Below are 14,478 nucleotides of genomic sequence, written 5' to 3'. Positions count from 1 at the left end.
GGCCCCTGTTTTTGGAGGGATTTTAAGGCTTTGTGTGGACTTGTATGCCAACAACTATAGTAACTTTCCATTTGAAATTTCTATATTGAAAAAGAGAGAACCTGGGAAAGACCAGGAAAGTCCGGTAGTTGAGTAGTTCAATTTGAAAAAAGGCATAGGAACAATAGTCCAATGGAAACACCAATGCTATATAATTAATACACATCAGACGTGATACGAATACAGTGCCTGAAACGTTCTTGTTAAGATTCCAGGTTAATACTTGACTGTAACCTAGAAAACCACGTCATATCCCCGATTTCCCCCCCACCCCGATCCATATATAATTTCTTGAAAACGTAGCGAGCGAGATTCTCCCAAACAAAATCAAGTGTCGAATTTGCGGGAAAACAACTGACTCACGTTAGTTTTTTTTAGTGGGAGTTCACAATAGAATCTCCCATGCTCTGTACAATGCACAGGCCAAATATCAATGGGTTTCAGGGGTTGCGTGTATTCCCACCCAGATAGCTGAAAGTGGTCCCGGACTGTCAGCCTCCCTTTTGCTGGGCACAGAGTGCCCCAATCTCCAGAGCCCAGCCCGATCGCTGGCCTCCTCCCTGCCCCGGCTGATCCCAATGGTGGAGTCGCAGTGGGACCCCTCCGTTCCCACCTATAACCCCCTAGGCTCCGCCCTTTTGTCATTGCCCTATGCCTGATAGGCAGTGCTGGGGGCACAGGCTGGTACTGCCAGGGTGCCAGTGCTCAGGAGGGCCCTGATTGCTCCCCCCTTCACATCAGTGGAATCTTCTCGATAGTTCCCCAAAAGTAGGGGCCTACTGTAAATCCCACTGGAGTGAAATACTCCTGGCTGGATCTGGCAGCACGGTGTCCTCTGACTTGAAAAATGTGCACAAAATGAGCTGCTTTATTGGAAGTAAATTTCCAAGTTGATTGTCCATATAGTCATGGTTCACTAACAGTGTCCACAGGGAGCAACTTCTGGTCTGAACTATTTGCAATGTAATAAAGAAACTATTGTCCATTGAAGTAACTACTTAAAATTTGAAAACAGCTTTGGTAACTCCTACATGTCTGATATACGTGAATAACTTTCTGGCCTTGGGGAGGGTTTCCATATTTTATACTGATTAATTGGCTACAAAAGCTTTACGTTTCTAAGGCTGAAAACCACATCCTGCCCCTTTGCTGGATATTGCTTTGTAATTGCAACACCTTTAGAATCAAGCACCTGTTGGTGACAGATGGTGTGGAGATACATTACAGGTTTTATAACAGATGAGTTCCAGTGTGTTGCGGAGCTGTTAGAAAATCCAGGTGTCATGTTTAGGCTGAGGTAGCAAGTTTATGTAATTGTTAGAAATTGGAGATAAGAGTTACAGGCAGTAATTTATTGTAACCAAATATTATTTTTGGTTTGTATGTATAAGAGAATGAATCTGTTCTATTATAACTGGCTTTGGAGCTGAGGAAACCTTTTCTGTGGGGAGGAGAATGGAGTTTACATATTGAACTTTTTCAAGAACTGCTTCAGTTCTTCTGTCACAAAGCATGTAGCATATAACGTGAGCGTATAAAATACTCAATAGTATTGTCTCTGGATACATTACTAGCCTGTAAAAATATAACCACTTACCACTCCTCAGCCAATTAGAGATTAAATGCATAGCTTGTTCACTAGACTTTGCTTCAGTAGATTTATACAGTGTATGTTTGCCCAAAATACTGAAATGTCATTCAGGTTGGAATTTATAGAATCATACAGTGCAGAAGAGACCCTTCAGCCCATCAAGTCAGCTCTGACACGTGAGAAACACCTGACCTCCAACCTAATCATATTTACCGGCCCTGAATGTTATGGTATGCCAAGTGCTTATCCAGATACTTTTCAAAGATGTGAGGCAACTTGCCTCTGACACCCTCCCAGCTGATGTATACCAGAGTGTCACCATCCTCTGGGTTTAAAAAAAAAGGGGTTTTCCCTCACATCTTCCCACCCTCCCCTGTCATACCTCCTGTCCCGCATCTTGAATCTGTCTCCTCATGAATGATCCTTTTAAGGGGAACAGTTCTCCTTATTCACTCTGTTCATGTCCCTCAGTCTCGTACACCTCAATCAGGCTCTCCTCAGTCTTCTCTGCTCCAAACAACCCAAGCCTATCCAACCTCTCTTCATAATTTAAATGTTCCATCCCAGGCAGCTTCTTGCCAAATCTCCTCTGCACCTTCTCCAGTGCAATCACGTCCTTCCTATAATGTGGCGAGCAGAACTGCACACAGTAGCTGTAGCCTCACCAAAGTTCTATACAACTCCAACATGACTTCCCTGCTTTACCTACATCTAAATGCCTGGTCATCTCAAAATTCTATCAGATTTGTCAGGCAGGAGTTCCCTCTGATGAAGCCTTTTGTACTGTGATCATTTTGCTAATTACAGTACCATTAACACTGTTTCTGCTTTTTCATTTTTCGAGCAGGTAAACAGAATATTTTTAATTTTTCTATTTTTTTCTCCTGTGAATTTGTGGTAGTTTTAAAAAATGTGGTAATGTAAATGATGATGTACCCATTGGTGGCCTGCTCCCTTTTGATATTTTATTCTTGTCTTTTCATAGCAAGACCGCATGACTTTTTTGATGCCCAAACAATGGATGCCATTAGACACCGTGCCATCTGCTTTAATCTGTCGACCCATATTGAAAGTCATGGAAATGGACATAGTGTTGTGTTCCATAGCACAGTGAGTAAAATTTTGCCAATGGATTACTCTTCCAGTCATGAACTTTCAGGCATGAAAATAAACTCATCCTCATTTTATCCTTCCATCTGAATACACTTCAGGCTATAGTAAAAATGGATTGGAAATACGTAGGATGAAAAATTGAAACAGGCATTTCAGGTGGTAACATATAGGTCATTTCTTAGTAAACTAAACGTGTAGCTCCTGTGTGCTAGTCATATGTGTGTATTTACACACAAGGCAACCACATTCGCAACACCATTACATTTACACTAGCCACATTCCTGTCCCTACACATTGTGACATTCTGATTTGTGCTAGTTGGTGAATGGCTGCTTTGTACTGAAGACCTTGTACAGTGACTGCACACTTGAATGAACTGAACCTATGCAGCTCATGTTGTCTGAACGTACAGATGAAATATATTTAATTCTCAGTGAGGTCTCCCAATTGATTTAGTAGGTTAGGCAATGCTCAGCCTATTGTCTATCCATAAAAGCCTGAATTATTAACAAATGTTAGGTTGGTTGACCTTGGCTAAGTAGTAGTTGGTATTCCACAATGGGCCTCTGCACCCTAAACTGGAGTGGTAAAATCAACCACCATTGATCATGGCATATAAGTCAACTTTTGAAGCTTCAAAAAAATCCTCCCACAAATGTGGGATTACTTACTCTGTATAAAATGTGTTAAATCAAGCAACAGAAAAGGAATCTAAGAACTTGGACTCACTTCCATTAGGGGGCACTGAAAAACTGTACACCCCTTGCCTACTCTTTTGGTTAAGGTGACTGTTTTAAGTATTTTTGATGAATCTAGTTTGCTTTATTGCAGTTAACAAATGAAAGGTAAACTGAAAACACTATGTTCCCTGGCAAAATTCAAGTCTTTTCCTCCATAGATTATAATCTACCAATAGGAAAATGATCTGCAATTGACTAATTGCGCATGAAACTCCATTAAAAATTCAGGCTGCGGCGTTCAAGTCAATCAAAATTACACATGTTGAGCTAACATAAGATCTATTCATTGAGCACATCCCAAGGATTCTTTTTAGATGCAAACCCTACTCTAATCGCCTGTTTTACTGTTCATCAGCATCCCTCTTCAAGTTTCAGTGAGGAACAAGATCCCCACAATACTACTCCAGGCATGGGTAATCCCCAGAACGGATATGGTGAAACGTACACACACCACCCGTGGAACTTTGTTCTCTGGATAATTTTACAGGTCATGTAAAATGATAAAAATATTAATAGGGTGAAAAACATCACTAATTGTAAATTCTCAAAATATTTTCAATAAATGATTTATAATTTTAAGTCATAATTTTTCATATAACTATAAAGTTCTTTGATGTTCCCCATAGTATAATGAATTCATTGTCATCGTGAATTTCAAAACGTAAAAAATTCAAAACTGATATAATCCAGGTAGACTGAGGAAATTTATTAACAGATGCCACGTATAGGCAGAAAGACAAAGCCAAAATATTATGGTTATCTTGTATGACGGATCAACATATATGCCAGGATCTGCAGTCCTTATTATTGTCATTTCCCTGTTAGTTCCTTTGGAATCTCACTGGGTGAGAATTGGGCCATAAAATTGCTGTGAATCGTGGAACTCCCTGTTCAAGATAGGTATGAATGCCCACGTGGACATGGCACAGCAGCTCACGAGAGCTGAGCAAGGACAATAAAGAAACAAGGGAGTAAATCATGTGTAAAAAGGAATGCTGCTTTTTTTATTCATTTAAGCGTTGTGGACTTCACTGGCTAGGCCAGCATTTATTGTTGGAGCTGCACTCGTCCAGACAAGCAGAGAGTATTCTCATTACCCTGAAATTTGTGTTGTGGATTGGTAACAGGTTTTAGGAAATCAGGAGGCGAGTTCATTGCTGTAAGATTTCTAGCCCCTAACCTGCTCTTGTCGCCATGCTATTTATGTGGTTAGCCCAATTAAGTATCTGGTCAGTGGTAACTTCTAAGATGTTGATCCTGGCTGTTCCAAGAGCTTGGATCTGCTCTGAGCAGAGTAATTCAATTTTTTTGATGTCAGATACTGCAGGATTGTTGACACCAGCTAAGCTTGTGTTCCCTTTGAGCTGGATGTTCATGTTTGTCTCATGCAGATGGCGCAACGTAAGTGCAAGTGATAGTCAACTTGTTCGGATTGTCTGGTAACCCTGTGATGTTTCATTTAAAAAAAACTTCTTCACAAGACCCCCAAAAATTCAATAATTTGTTTGGAGACATAGTGTCCTGGGGGATGCTTTTCCATTCAATTTTTATATTGCTGACTTCTACAGTCTATCTCACAGTATCTGAGAAGGTCATGATATAGTACCAGAGTTTTAGCTCAATGTTGTTCATGTGCTGCTATTCAGAAGTTGCCAATGTTAATTTGAGCTATGCTGTTGGTTGTCCTGATCCTATTCTGTAATTTTCCATTTGCCGTCAGTCTTCCTCTTGGACCATGTTTTTTGTCATTTCTCCTTGCTACTCGCATGATGTGGTTTCAAGTTAGTTAAAATCAGTAATCTTGCTTTGACAAGATTGCTGGTGGCAGCAAAGCAGAAATATAAATAAAACACACTTTCTGAAATGATGCTTGCTGAAATAGAATCTTGACACACGTTTCTGACCCAGTGACCAGCAGCAAGTGCATTTACAGTATTCTGGTCCGCTGTTTTCTATCAGGGTAGATGCTGGGTGACTTGTTACTTTAAACCTTGTAGTCAGCAGTTTACTTTTCCTTATTTATTATGGTGTCAAGTTTACCCCATACTTGGGAAAATGTCTATTTCTCATGGAAAGCCCAGAGTCATGTAAAAGATTTCCCACACAGCTGCTGCTTACTTGCCCAGTCAATTTAAAATATAAACTGGATAGCCTCTGTGTTAGTGTGTATCAGCTGTAGCTTAATTGATAGCACTCTAGCCTCTGAGGCAGAAATTTGAGTTCAGGTCCCATGCTAGGAAATTGAGTGCTGACGCTCTAATTCATTAAAGTTTGTTTATTGTCCCAAATAGGCTTACATTAACACTAGTGAAGTTGCTGTGAAAATCCCCTAGTTGCCACACTTTGGTGCCTGTTCGGATAATCTGAGGAAGAATTTAGCATGGCCAGTGCACCTAACCAGCATATCTTTTGGACTGTGGAAGGAAACTGGAACACCTGGAGGAAACTCACGTAGACGTGCGGAGAACGTGCAAACTCTGCACAGACAGTGACCCAAGCCAGGAATCATACCTGGGTACCTGGTGTTGAGGTAGCAGTGCTAACCACTATGCCAATCACTTGGGGCATGCTGGACTATCGGAGTATTTTGGCTGACACATTAAACCAGAACCTCATTTGTTTCCTCAGGTTAATGTAGAAGAACTGATGGTGCTATTTCAATGAAGAGTGTTACGCCCTGGCCAATATTTACCCCTCATTCAAAATTACATAAAACTGGCCAGTATCACATTGCTGTTGCTCAGTTTCCTAGGCACAAATTAGCTGCCACATTTCTTACATTGTAACAGCTTTTCAGGAAGTATTTTGTTGACAGTAAAGCACCTTAGGGCTTTTGGTGGTTGTGAAAGGCACCATATAAATGCATGTTTTTCTTCATGCAAAAAAGTCATTAATCTTCTGCTATGAATCCTCCTCGCACAGTAGAATTCGGAACACCAGCATCCCAGGGCACGTTTCTAACTGCTGAAAGAAATTTCATAATATAAAGTTGCTCAAGCATTGTGTTCAGTACATTTGGTGAGAGTGTGGTATGTTAATTGACAACCAGGTCCTTCTCAAACCTCAAATCATAAACTTGCTCATTGACCATTTAAGAAAAAATTGGGCCCTTGAGAACAAAAAGGCCTGTTTTCTTGTTGACATTCAATCCATTAAAGTTTATATATTAGTCACAAGTAGGGAGAGCACATTTTAAACTGACAAACATTGAGAACGAGAGAAAAAAATTATCGGTGATAAAAAAACCTCATTTCTAGAGTTTGTGGTTCCAGGTTATAGATTTGCTTATCTGCAGCTTTACATTGTGTGTACATTTTTATTTTATAGGCAGCTTTTAATTTATTTAATAAAGGCAAATGGTTTCTTCTGATCTTAATTTCAAAAGTTTTAAAAGGAAAAATTTGGATAATTACCAATGTAATGGTAATGTGTGATTAGTTCATAATGTAATGGTGGTGATCCCAAGAGCATGTATGTAACTTGTTCTGGGGATTTTCTTTTCCCAAAGTATTTGGCTTTAATTAACTGAAGACTTAACTCTGGTCTATTTGTAAGCAAATTATAAAATTCTGTACAATAATTTAGACTTTCTGGGTGGTGTTTTTGCATTATCAATAAAATTAAAACTTGGGTTAGGTAAGAAAGTTGTTCTTTTATAACCTGAACTAGTTTTTATTAGGGCTTATCAAGGGTGAGCTGTGACAGACAGAGGAACTGATGAAGAAAAGCACATGCAAATACTTGAAAGCTGCTGGGTTTTTTTGTGGTTAAATGCACGAATGCCTCAGCGTAAGTCAGACAAGTTGGTGAGCAAAATGATTTAACTCTACAGTAAATTGCCATACTCACATTTTATGGGGCTGTATTTCCAGGTGTTTATTTATACCTTAATTCTGGTCATTGTGCTCCATAATAGCCTTGATATTCTACAGCTATTGGAACACATGACTTTTTTGATCACCACCTCTGGGTTCTGTATTGGATCAAAGAAACAACTGGGAGCCATCTAGTGGTGGCACTCAAGTGTGGATCTGTTTTATCTTTTGTGGAATAATCAGAAATTCTGTAGTGGGGTCAGGAACACACTAAATGCTTTATAGCTTGGGTATTACATGGGTGAGTGTTTCAACAAAAGTAAATGGCCTGTTTTAGTTCTCATTTTTGTAATTAAATCCCTGTGTTTGATGTTTTATTTCTATTTCTCACCTCTAGTAATGTGCAGCATTTCAGACCATTTACCAAGGTATTGCATATTGCTGTTCTTTCTCTCTCTGAATAATTTGTTGCAAAATGACACTAAATTGGCAATCTTTCCCATACGAAAAGAGATGGCTAGTTGAGGAAATGAAAAATGTCAGGCAGTATGGATGGGAGTGAATGTTATGTGGGTGGGAGTGAGCATTGATTGGTCTATGTTGTGTATTTGACATAACTCTGCTTCACCGACTAGCATTTAACTTTGAGTGCTCTGCATTAAGTATTCTATTGTCTGGCATAAAACTCAGCGAAAATATTTAAATACCCGATTGCTGAAAAGTTTAATGCTACACTTGCAGAACTGTAGGCTCAGTTGCTGTATCACTGCTAGTATGGAGATTTTTGGGTAAAGGGAAGTACAAAACTGCAGCCTGACAACTTGGGTGAATTTGTGAGCATTTGGTAATTTTTTTCCTCAAACCAGCTCCGATTTCAAAATCTCTTAGAATTTGAACCTCTTAGCATTTGTGGTTTGCCAGGATTCTCCATTCCAATCGTGCAGTTGGACCCTCCACGTCAGTGAAAGTGTGTGGAATGGGATCCTGAAACCAGTACTGCCATTGATCAGAGTGAGAGACGAGTTTCTTTTGAGCTGGCATCTTCTATGTCCATCCCACGAGTGCTCGTCACAGTGAGTACCTCAGGAGATAATGCAATGCTGAATGCAGTGTGTGGAAAGTTTCCTTCTCGTCCACAGTATGTTAACTGTCTGCAGCTGTATTTACTTCGCCCTTGATGTGCATTGATAATAAAACTGATACCTGCTACGTAAAGTAGCCCTTGAGGTGAACGGTGGGGGGAGGGGGTGAGTATTGGGGAAGCTTCCTTCAATGCTAATATTCTGTTAATCCGAGCAGAAGGAAAGAGGCCTCTTGGAAAAATGCTTTTTAGCCGAGGAGCTTCTTTGTTTAGGAGTAAAGCTGTAATCATTCCGTTCCAACACTGGAGACAGCTTTAAAGAGTGAGAGGAGGAAATTGCACCTTTGTTTCCCTTTGGAAAGATATAAACCTCTGCTAACTGAGAATATAGAAATAAACTCATTTGGCCATTTGTTCCATTGTCTCAAAAAACGGGGATGATTCTGTACCACATTTGATCCAATGCACCTAAACTTGTTTAAAAGGAAAATCCCCAACTTGTTAGTTGTTTCATAGACCATACAAGTGAAGTTCAGTGGATTTCCCTACATCATTAGCATGATAAATCTGCAGAGGAAATACCCAAGTTTTAATAGAGAGGAGCAATCACACGTGCAAAATAATCCTGTTTGTTTTCATATTAGCTCCCAATCTGTTTTTAATAGCAGGCAGACACACCATACCTTGCTATCAAATTTTTGTTTTGGACTAGGTTCAGTAGAACTCGAGCTAGTTAGATTATAAATTGAAAAGATCAAAAGTTGCACCCTGTGCAGAATCTTATTCTACAGTAGCACATAGCCGATGGTGAGATGAATCAAATTGTCACCAAGCTTTAATGTGTGTGTGCGTGCATGTCAATAGATAGTCAATATCTTTTCCCAAAGGTAGGGTATCTACAATTATAGGGCATAGGGTTAAGGTAAGAGGGGAGATATACAGAAGGATATAAAGGGGCTACTTATTTCAGTGAGGCTGGTGAGTATCTGGAACGAGTTGCCAGAAGCAGGTACAATTTTGTCTTTTAATAAGCATTTAGACAGTTACTTGGATAAGATGGGAACAGAGGGATATGGGCCTAATGCGGGCATTTGGGATTAGCTTAGTTGTAAAAATTGGGCTGCATGGACAACTTGGGTTGTAGGGTCTATTTCCATCTTATAAACCTCTGACTCACATTGGTATGTTTGGAGTAGTACTGTGCTCTCTTTACAAGCCTTTTAGTTGGACTACACAACTTTTTGCCATACAATATTGATTCACTTTAACTAAAACTTGAAATGTTAAGCTTGTGGTAAATTTACTACAATAGATTTTTGTAAAAATTCTTGACAGTACTTGTGTAAAAAAAGTACAGTTAAGGAAAATAATTTTTTCAATATGATGGGGAACTGTCTTGTATGTTTTGATATTTGCCCACAAGAGGGCAGCCCCCACTCACTTTAAAGACATTTTGCCATTGCTTTTCAGTCAGAGTTGTGGCAAATTGACCTCAGTTGTTTTTCCTATTGTATCTGAAGATTGGATGCAAAATGAGAGCTAATTATGTAGCATCTTTGTAATATTAGAGTAATTGAAATCAAAGTACTTTTTGAAATGTTGTCATGGTTGCAATTTAAGGAGACACACCTGTATACAGTCCTATTAGAGGCAGAGAGGTAAATGACCTCAATCTCGATTCCATCCAGTTCCATTCTTCAAATGGTCCCATGGAATTATTTGATTACACAAGAGGACAAGGTGAGGAATGTCCCATCTTAAAGGTAGTACCTTTTGATACAGGAGTGTCAGCCTAGTCCAAGCCTCAGAAGTTAGGCTTGAACCTCCACAACCTTCTGACTCGAGGCAAGAGTGCTGTCAATTGAGTACAGTCACCACTTTACTTGAGTTGAGGGCTAATTGCATCCTGTGTAAAAATGCTTCATTATACAGTGTGGCTACAAAACTGGGAGTGATATTTTTGTTCTGAGTGATTAAGAAACTAGAGTAGGGTAAAGTTTCCATAGAACCAGTGACCTTAAGTTTGAGGGGGAGAGCTAACCAGTGGTGATTTAACTTGAGAATCATCTCTCCGTAGGTGAGTGGCAAGGTTATGTACAATTTTGGTCTCCTTAAGGAGGGATGTAGTTGCATTGGAGGCGTTTTAGAGGAGGTTCACTCGATTGATTCCAGAGATGAGGGGTTTGTCTTACGAAGACAGTTTGGGCAGGTTAGACCTATACTCCCTGGAATTTGGAAGGATGAGAGGCGATCTAATTGAACTATACAAGATGATGGGGGAACTGACAAAGTAGATATGGAGGCGATGTCTCCTCTTGTAGGGCAATCTAGAACGTGAGGTCATAGTTTTGGGATAAGGATTGGCAAATCTAAAACAGATGAGGAGAAACTACTTCTCAAAGGGTTGAGAGTCTGTGGAATTCACTATCCCAGAGCATGGTGGATTCTGGGACATTGAGTAAATTTAAGGAAGCGGCCGACAAGTTTTTAATTAATGGTTTGAAGGGCAATAGTGAGGCCATGATGAGATCGGTTATGATATTAAATTATATTCTGATCCTAGTTCTTATCGCTGAGAAGCCAAGCCTTCAAAGAGACCCTCAGCTCTACAGAAATTGAACCCACGCCATTGGTGTCGCTGTGCATCACGAACCAGCTGTCCAGCCAGCAGTTGCACCTAAAGACACTTTGTTAAAACTACAGGATGTTTGAACTCTGTAAAGAGCTTGAGGCTACCTCTCGAATATTGTATACAAATTTGAACACTCCTTTGGAAAGGCATTCAAGATTGATGTACCAGTGGAGTGATTCTGGCTGGCTCTCGTGCAGCTCCCCATACCTTAGCTGCTATTCTGTGGCTTATGTGGGGCTGAAAAGTGGTTTACTGTGCTGATTCATGATGAATCGTTGGACATTGATATGATTTATATTTGCATGTAATTACATATATTAAAAAAAGTAAACATTGAAAACTGAACTTTGAAAATAGTTATGCTTTAAAAGTAAAGGCTTATGCCTGTAGCTTCTATTTTAAGGGAGCTCTGTGTGTAACTCAGCTTTATTTGGCAGAAAGCACCAGTTATAATTGAAGCGTGATTTGTATGCCACTCAGTGGCTTTTTCTAAAAAAAAGCATATCTACATTTAAAAGTGTGGGAGAGGTTGAGTAGCCTGTCTTCTAAACTGTGCGTACATCTTGTTTGCTGGACAAAGTACTGTAATGAATAGGAACCGAGATGTGTCATGAAATCTGACATGGTCACAAACCTTTTACGGAAAATGTCCGTAAGGAATAAGATTGGATTAGCCTCGATGTTTTATTAGCAATGTTTCAACAAATAGGACACGTTACTCAGTATGGTGCAACTTGAATCGTACAGATGTTAAATTAGGAATAGTGCATCTTATGATGCTCCCCCATATTTCATTGACATAACCCAATTCTGCAGGTGCAGCTTTGTGAATGGGTTTTCTGGTTACTGCGGTTACACTTCCAGTCTTTTGAGAAAATTGAGGCAGTAAATGACCTATTTACCTATTGGGCAATTGCTTTTTGTGCATTGGGGAATACAATTTTGTTAGTTTCTTGTATAATTTCAAGGAGATTTTCTCTCATTGTAAAATTTCTATTTTCGCTTAGTCTGAATTTTTTTTAATCGTTAGGTAATAGCACGAAGGAGGGAAGATTCTGGGAAGGTGAAAGTGCTGCTTCACTGGACTCCAGAAGACATGTAAGTCATTGAATCTAGTGCATCACCTCTCATCTCCAGGTTGAAAATTGATTGATTCATGTTCAGATGTCATCAAGATTTACACCAGGGAGCTGTGAGGTTGTGCATGAAACTTGGGTGCAAGTACATTTAGTTGATCTGGATGAGAATTTCAGATATCTTTAATCTATTTGAAATTGGGTTATAGAGCTAGCATTGAACCTGTAGCAACACTCATGCGTGAGTCAAAAGATTTGAGAGTTCAAGCCCGATAGAACATAACGTAAGAAATAGGAGCAGGAGTAGGCCATCCAGCCCTTCTAGCCTGCCCCGCCATTCAATAAGATCATGGCTGATCTGAAGTGGATCAGCTCCACTTTCCCGCTTTCTTCCCATAACCCTTAATTCCCCTGTCTATCAGAAACCTATCTACCTATGACTTAAATATATTCAGTGAGGTAGCCTCCACCACTTCAACGGGCAGAGAATTCCAGAGATTCACCACCCTTTGAGTGAAGAAGTTCCTCCTCCACTCTGATCTAAACTGCCCCCCCCACCCCCCCACCTTATCTTGAGGCTGTGCCCTCTAGTCCCGCTATCCTTTCTAAGCGGGAAGAATCTCTCTACCTCTACCCTATCCATCCCCTTCGTTATCTTATGTCTCTATAACATCCCCCCTCAGCCTTCTAAACTCCGAGTGCAGACCCAGTCTATTCAGTCTCTCTTCGTGGGCTAGCCCCCTCATCTCCGGTATTAGCCTAGTGAACCTTCTCTGCACTCCCTCCAAGGCCAGTATATCCTTCCGCAAGTGCGGTGGCGACCAAAACCGCACACACTACTCCAGCTGCGGCCTCACCAGTACCCTGTACAGTTGCAGCAAGACCTCCCTGCTTTTATATTCTATCCCCCTCACTATAAAGGCCAACATTCCATTCGCCTTCTTGATCACCTACTGCACCTGCAGACTGGGTTTTTGCAATTTGTGCACAAGAACCCCCCAGGTCCCTCTGCACCATAGTATGCTTCAGCTTTTCGCCTTATAAATAATAATCCCTCCTACTATTATTTGACCCTTGGCAGTGTGACATTTTGCAACAGCCTGAGGCAGTGTTGAAAGGTGCATTGTAAAGGTGTGCTCTTTCCTTCCATGGAATATTGAAGTCCTGAAATGAATTATTTGGTCGATTTTGGGTGGCACGGTGACACAATGTTTAGTAAAGTTTATTTATATTTAACACAAGTAAGCTTACAGCAACACTGCAGAAGTTACTGTGACAATCCCTTAATCACCACACTCTGGCATTTGTTTGGGTACGTTGAGGGAGAATTTATCATGGCCAATACACCTACCCAGCACATCTTTGGACTGCGGAAAGAAACCGGAGCACCCGGAGGAAATCCACGCAAGCACGGAGAGAATGTGAAAACTCCATGCAGACAGTCACTGAAACCAGGAATCAAATGATATTCATGGTGGACTTTGCAGTGCACACTGTGTGGAAGATTCTTCTCTGAATTTCCACAGAGGAAAAAGCATGAATTACTCCAATTTTCATGCAAATTCGACACTTGGAATTTTTTACGGAGAATTCCGCCCATAACACCTGGAATGCAAGGGTTAAATTTCAAGGAGAGCTGACATAAATTAGGGTTGTGTGTGGGGAGGGGAGGCAGAGGTCACCGATTGGAGAGGCAGCAGCAGCATAGGAAAGTGTGTGGAATTTTGGAACTCCCTTCTACAATACTTGATCAGTTCATTTTAAAACTGAGGTTGGTTATTTTCTTAGCCAGAGGTATGAAAGGATATGGGAAAATTCAGGTACATATGGAGTTGGTTGGCAGACAAGCAATGATCTCATTGAAAGGAGGAACAAGCTGGAGATGCTAAACAGCCTGTGCCTATGTTGCTAACTGCTTCAATAGATTGACCACAGAAATATTCTAATCTTTGCCAAGACTTTTGTTGACCTTCTTGATGTTGTCTTACCATTGTGTCTACCAGCTTGTCAACTGTCAGTGAATGCTCAAAACCCGTGTGTCTGGAGCTATTGCATTTCTGAACAACATAATGCATGATCTGTACTTAAAGTTGCCTCTCTGCCTTTCTTCCATCATTTCAGTGTGTTTGGGAGCAAAAAACTCATTGTTAGACTTTTTACTCCCCATCCCCAGGAGATTTGCACTGCTGTGTTTGAATTACCATATCTTAATCTGATTGCACATTGAAAGACACAATTTGTTCCAACTCTTTGAAGACCCAGTTTGCTTCTCACAGGCCTCCAACTGTGCACCCCAGTCTGAGATAGCATATTTTAGTTAGATAGTAGCAGCCTGCATTATGTGTTTATATCCTGGATTCCTTTGACTGAGAACAATGACAAATCTTATCT

General features: G+C 40.4%; 1 protein-coding gene across 4 annotated transcripts in view; it reads left to right on the top strand.

The window, feature by feature from the left end:
* Window positions 1-14,478, top strand: part of LOC145355300 (zinc finger protein AEBP2-like) — a 76,618-nt gene that overhangs the window by 43,434 nt on the left and 18,706 nt on the right. For all 4 annotated transcript variants that reach the window (XR_013888951.1, XM_080207226.1, XM_080207225.1 and 1 more), the window contains exons 5-6: window positions 2,616-2,740; window positions 12,042-12,109. Coding sequence is in view for 3 of the 4 variants with exons in the window: in XM_080207226.1 (XP_080063352.1) it covers window positions 2,616-2,740; window positions 12,042-12,109 (193 nt within the window). In the remaining variant the exon portion in view is untranslated. The remainder of the gene's footprint in view (window positions 1-2,615; window positions 2,741-12,041; window positions 12,110-14,478) is intronic.

The sequence above is a fragment of the Carcharhinus amblyrhynchos genome, chromosome 19 (assembly GCF_965287045.1).
Source record: "Carcharhinus amblyrhynchos chromosome 19, sCarAmb.v2.hapA, whole genome shotgun sequence".
Taxonomy (NCBI): Eukaryota; Metazoa; Chordata; class Chondrichthyes; order Carcharhiniformes; family Carcharhinidae; genus Carcharhinus; species Carcharhinus amblyrhynchos.
The sequence above is the reverse complement of the archived record's forward strand: the minus strand, read 5'-3'. Positions and strand labels throughout refer to the sequence as shown.